Source organism: Echiichthys vipera (genome assembly GCF_963691815.1).
Source record: "Echiichthys vipera genome assembly, chromosome: 6".
Taxonomy (NCBI): domain Eukaryota; kingdom Metazoa; phylum Chordata; class Actinopteri; order Perciformes; family Trachinidae; genus Echiichthys; species Echiichthys vipera.
In genome coordinates this window covers 28,691,962-28,698,075 of record NC_139831.1, presented here as the reverse complement: position 1 = coordinate 28,698,075, position 6,114 = coordinate 28,691,962, and the positions used below count along the sequence as shown (strand labels likewise).

The following is a 6,114-nucleotide window of genomic DNA, read 5'->3' as shown; positions in this document are numbered from 1 at the left end:
AGCCACCGTACTCTACAGAGGAATTGTTGGGTCTATGTAAATCATAAATAAGTCATAGAGTGTCCTGAGAGAACTTTTTGAATTAAATTGAATCCTCCAAAATGATCATAAAGTTGAATCAACAGCTCTCTAAAACCAAAACAGAAGATTGTAACCTTCATGAAGAGAGGATTTACTACTACTTACTTTACTTTGCTAACAGTTAGCCATAAACTGATGGAAACGCATGGATAAATCTTTTTTAAAGTGTAAGTCTGGCGTAAAATCACCCCATGGTCTATTTCGACACTTACATACATCAAATAAGCCACAGAGACAGTTTTTTTCATGTAAAAACTAATTAACGGAGAAATCCGGGAGAGTCGCTAACGGCCGGACGTGGCTAACAGTGATTAGCTCGGGGCAGTATGGTGAAGGCAATAAACGTCTTTTTAACCACTAATACTGCTCAAAATAACAACAAACCTCTGCAGTAGCATGAGAAGAGTCCCTACACAGAAAACAAAGCACCAACAACATAGTTTAAAAGAGTGTTTTAAAGACTTACCTACTGGCCCAGGTACCAGCTCCTCTCATAGTTAAGTCCATTCAAGTGGATTACCAAAGTCAATCCAAAAGGAAGGAGCCCATTGGTGATGAAGCCTGTTAGCGACTCTACTGGATTTCATCGTAAATAGTTCAGACACAAAAAATCCACCTTCAATGCGTCTTGGTTGCATTTCCTCTCGATGGTGATCTCCTAAGACGCATGAAGTCACTGATGCTCCGGTCTGAATGTGTGTGTGGGGGTTTCTCCCAAACTATTCGGTACAGGGCATTTGCTGCGCCCTGTGAACCATGAAAATATACAGCCTTATTATTTCCAGCCTTCCACCCATTTTCGACAAACAAGGAACATACAGATATGGCATCATGTCATGGGGCTGGACCAATCAAATTCATGAAATCGCACACTCTGTGAAACTCTTATAGACCAATAATTACTCTCATAGCAGTTTTACATCAGTAAGAGTCCAGAAAAACCCAGAATGCGTAAAGGGTCATACTTAAATTCATTCAGACAATCATCTCATTATATATGAGCATGCTGTATCACATCAGCAGGCTCATTCCTCTCTCTCTCTCTCTCTCTCTCTCTCTCTTCTCCCCTCCTCCGCTCCATCAGCATTTTGTGGAGATCACAGATGACCAGTTTGACTTCCACACCTACTGCATGAGGAAGATGACGTTGCGCTCCTACGTGGACCTGCTGAAGCTGGAGGACGTACTGCGGCAGCATCCGTTCTACTACAAAGCCGCTCGAAGCGCCATCCAGATCTACCTGGTGCTGCACGACAAACCTCTGACTGATGACAACAAGGAGAGCCAGGCAGACACCGGTCAGTATGTGCGTGTGTGTGACACTGAGCCGGACACAGACCCATCATTGTTTGTTTCATCAACCTAACCTTCACAGTTCTTCAGATACAGTGGAAACAAATTTAGTTCCCTGAACAGTGCAGAACAACAGCAGTCGGGAGATGGCGCCATCCTAAAAGTTTCACTATTAACCGACCTTTCACCGTTTCGCTCTCTGTAGAGAATCTGACGGACAAGGAGCTGAAGAAACTGCGCAACAAACAGCGGAGAGCCCAGAAGAAGGCGCAGTTAGAAGAGGAGAAGAAGAACGCAGAGAAGGAGAAGCAGCTGAAGAACCAGAAGAAGAAGAAGGAGGATGATGACGAGGAGATAGGAGGGCCGAAAGAGGAGCTAATACCAGACAAACTGGCCAAGGTGGGCTACTCTTGACCACGAGGTGTTGTAACTATGCTCTGTCAATACACCGTCCTTCATCGGTACTATTATTATTATTATTAATGTTTGACTACTCAGACATTTGTTTGTTTGGTAGTTCTGCATTTAAAAAAAAAAGACCAATATCCCAACCCCAAACTTGAAAACCAAATACCTGACAGCTCAGTGTGTGAGTCTTAACAGGGTTTTGCATTCCAGAGCAGCGCAGCAGTACGCTAACTTGTCGCTGTAGCTACAACACGCTCTGTTTCAACAAGGTTCGACTTACAAAACGTGCGTGCAGGCTGAACTTCATCACAGTGTTCTGAGGAAGTGTTCTAGCCGTTTTAGGTGATTTAACACAGTCAACGGCCGTGTGTAATGCGAGCGGAGCTGGATGGCTGGCTCCCTCCTTTAAGTGTAATTCTGGCGCAAAATCATCCCATGGTCTTTCTTCGGCACCTGCATACGTCAAATAAGCCATTTAGAGGTTGTTTTTTTTGCATATGAACTATAAACGGAGAAACTTCTTTGAGTCGCGAACAGTCAGATGTGGCTAACACTGATTAGCTCGGGGCAGTATGGTGAAGGCATTCAAACGTCTTTTTTAACCACTAATACTGCTGAAAATAACAGCAAACCTCTGCAGCAGCATGAGAAGAGACCCTACACAGAAAACAAAGCACCAATGGGCTCCTTCCTTTGGGATTGACTTTGGTAATCCACTTGAATGGACTTTACTATGAGAGGAGCTGGTACAGGGGCCAGTAGGTAAGTCTTTAAAACACTCTTAATAAACTCTGGATTCACTAACTATGTTGTTGGTGCTTTGTTTTCTGTGTAGGGACTCTACTCATGCTACTGCAGAGGTTTGCTGTTATTTTCAGCAGTATTAGTGGTTAAAAAAGACGTTTGAATGCCTTCACTGCGCTGCCCCGAGCTAATCACTGTTAGCCACTCTACTGGATTTTTCCGTTAATTGTTCATACACGAAAAAAACTGTCTCGATGGCTTATTTGATGTATGTAAGTGTCAAAAGACCATGGGATGATTTTGAGCCGAAATTACACTTCAATCATTCTTTTCACGCAAAGTTGAGGAATGGTTGCCAGATAGAATCGTGATGTATTGAATCTTTTTCCATTGAAACGTAATGTGAAAGAAGGTTGCTTCCCAGTGTGTCATGTGTACAGTATTCTGTTCCCAGGTGGAGAATCCTCTGGAGGAGGCAGTGAAGTTCCTGATCCCTCTGAAGACCCTGGTGCGCAACAAGATCGAGACTCACCTCCTGGCCTTTGAGATCTACTTCAGGAAAGGTAATTTCACACTCTCATTTCAACAGTTCCTACTGGAGCAGAGGTAGAAAACATTGTATTATACTTGAACTAACATTACATGTGTTCCTCTTGATCCCTCCAGAGAAGTACCTGTTGATGCTTCAGTCAATAAAGAGGGCTGTAACCATAGAGCCTTCCAACCCATGGCTGCACCAGTGTCTAGTGCGCTTCTTCAAAGGAGGCGAGTACGACCCACTCTGAGCTGATGTTTAGTGAGGGAGAAGCATTAAAGGGTAGAAAGGGCAGGTGTTGATGTAACTTTGAGCATGGTCAGGATGTCTGTAGCAGAGGTTAGAATGTCCATCTCACTTGGGTTTACTAATAAATGGACAGGCCCAGCTTGAGCTTAGCTAATTAAACTTTCATGTGTCCTTTGTCGTGTTGGTGTGCGTAGTGCGTGAGAGTGCGGACCTGGCGGAGGCCGTACGGACGGTGTTGAAGCAGGAGATCTCCAGGCTGTTTGGGGAGAGCAACCCTCAGAGCTTCAACAAGAACTACCTGAGCCAACACTCCAACTCCATCCCTCACCGACTGGCTGGTATACGCACGCACGCACACACATACACACACACCCACACCCCAATATCTTTTCCAATATCCGTGTCTGTGGAGACATTCCCTTTCTATATGTAAATAAGTCTCCATGTTAGTGACGCTGCTGACAGCGGTTCGTCTGTCGGCCCAGATCGTAACCAATGGCCATGCTGCGTTCACTTGTAATCAGAAATCAGGAATTTCCAACTTCTGAGTCAGGCTTGTAGTGAGGGCAGAAGCGTAACAGAAACGCGTGTGTGTGTATTTAAGAGGGGAACATGGAGATGCTCTGGTAGTAATGAGGTGAATGTGTGTCAAAGTTTCCAAAAGAGCAAAAACACACACACACACACACACACACACACATATAAACAAACACAGTGGTCGTGGACGTGAACGTGACAAGATGGAGGCTCTGAAAGAACAGGCTCACCTGCAGTTACATCTTACCGCCAAAGAGGACGCTAGAAACAACGTATCTCAATTCTTACAGATTATGACTTTAAGTCCCTCTCCACTCCAACTGTTTATCTTATTATTGTTGAATGCTGTGTACAGAGTTTGTTTTCACATTAATCTGCTGAAGTTGTCACTGTGTCACTTCAACACCTGATGTACCTGCAGGATTTATTTTGGGGCAAATTATTATTACTTTTTAGGTCTTCAAACATGTCAACAGGAAAGTGCCAAAAAGCTTGTCTTCTCTGATTGTTAGGGGGTGGAAAAAGATATCTGTTCCCTCTCAATCTCAAAGGGCACACTCGCACTTGGCCCAGATCATCCATGCCGTACTTGAGCGTGATTGCAGGAAACACCCCTCCTCCGCATCAGACCACGCCAACCCTTCAGCCACATCTTTTTAAATGTCCGTCGCGGGGAACAGTCACATATAAATACACCGCCATCAATGCACATGCGCGTAAATGTGCATCCCTGCTTTACAAACGCCCACCTCTCTCAACCTAATTCTGACATTTCACACAAATGTCTAACAGGATCAAATGTAGTATGTACATTTTCTATCCAAAAGGTCAACTTCTCCTTGACAACATACTGTTTCACACCATACTGAGGTAGTGACACTAATCCCCAAACTGTGCTTATTGTTTAGATCCTCTATGCTGCCGGGTTGAACATGTGTGCGAACACATACACGTTTCACTGAAAAATACACTTCTTTTAGGAAAGCAGAACAATAATCATTTAACCACGATTTTAACGTGACACTCCTCAATTCAGAACTAGTCTGAACTACTGTATAAAGATTGCTATTTTGACTTTTATGTAAAAGTGACGGGTGTTCATCTAGACATAGACCATCATGTGAAACTGCCATAAGAGCCGCGTGACGTGTCTTCTGTATTCCCAGCTGCGAAGATGATGGTCTACCTGGAGCCTTCCTCTGATAAGATGGCCTGTGAGATAGCTACGGCCCTGGATGAGTCGCTGTCAGGAAGAAGCATCCAGGTGTGTGACCATTTATCAGCTGACATCACACAGCCGCTGTGTGGTTGAGAACATTCAGATTATGTAACTGTGTGTGTGCGTGTTTGTGTTCTGCAGATCTGTACTGAGGTGCTGGAGGCTTTGCGTGACGGGCAGCTGGGCGAGGGCCAGCAGAAGGCGGCCGAGGCTTACCGAGCCGCCTGCCAAAAGATCTTCCCCTACAGCCTGGCCTTCATGCCTCCCGGTTACCAAGACAACAACACCACAATCAGTGCCAACGGCGACCTGTCGGCAGGAGAGCACGACGACATGGCAAACGAAATGTGAGCTCTGACGAGGAGGAGGAGGAGGTGCGAACACGCCGCCAGACGCCTTAGTCCGCCAACACACCCATTTCCCCAAACCCGCCCCCCATCCAGCCCCTGGGCTATGGCTGCCGTGAGTCGCCCCTACATTGCACTGATCTGGATGGACTGAGCGCCACAGGAAAGGGAGCTGGCACACGGAGGAAGGCGACGCCCACATAACTTTTTTAAACATTAAAAAAGGCCCTGTCCACAGTTGTTCTGTAACTGAAAAAAACAAAACAAAGATAAATACAGTACGGGGAGGCAAAGAGGACTCTGGGAAAGTGGACATTGGATGGCGAAGATGGCTCCTGTAAACACAGTCTAGGTTTTCTATAACTCCTGTGTTTTCATGCCATGTCCTTCTTGTAGGTGCATCCGCTTCTCACGTTTTTAAAAGTAATTTATATATTACAAACTGACAAATGGATTAATAAAACAATGTTTGCAAAACCAAACGGTACCTTTTGTGATAGTGGTGGTGTTCTGAATGTGAGGTGACGCCAGCTGCCCGGCCCCTGCAGTTCTCTGCTCTGCCACATGAGGGCGCTGCCTGCTCCAGACATGAACCCTGTCTGAACCCTTGTCCTCATCTCTTCAGTCAGATCCTGGTGGGAAAGAGCTGTGGTTTTGTGTTGTTTAAACTGATTAAACCGATAAACATGGAGAGCAGACTA

At 45.3% G+C, this 6,114-nt stretch overlaps 1 protein-coding gene across 1 annotated transcript in view; it reads left to right on the top strand.

Annotated features, from left to right (window-relative positions):
* Positions 1–5,887, top strand: part of LOC310947832 (N-alpha-acetyltransferase 15, NatA auxiliary subunit-like) — a 15,948-nt gene extending 10,061 nt beyond the window's left edge. The window contains exons 14-20 of the mRNA XM_083914793.1: positions 1,166–1,379; positions 1,580–1,773; positions 2,981–3,089; positions 3,193–3,291; positions 3,505–3,648; positions 5,014–5,111; positions 5,208–5,887. Coding sequence (XP_083770919.1) covers positions 1,166–1,379; positions 1,580–1,773; positions 2,981–3,089; positions 3,193–3,291; positions 3,505–3,648; positions 5,014–5,111; positions 5,208–5,417 — 1,068 coding nt within the window. The 3' untranslated portion in view covers positions 5,418–5,887. The remainder of the gene's footprint in view (positions 1–1,165; positions 1,380–1,579; positions 1,774–2,980; positions 3,090–3,192; positions 3,292–3,504; positions 3,649–5,013; positions 5,112–5,207) is intronic.
* Positions 5,888–6,114: the final 227 nt, after the last annotated feature.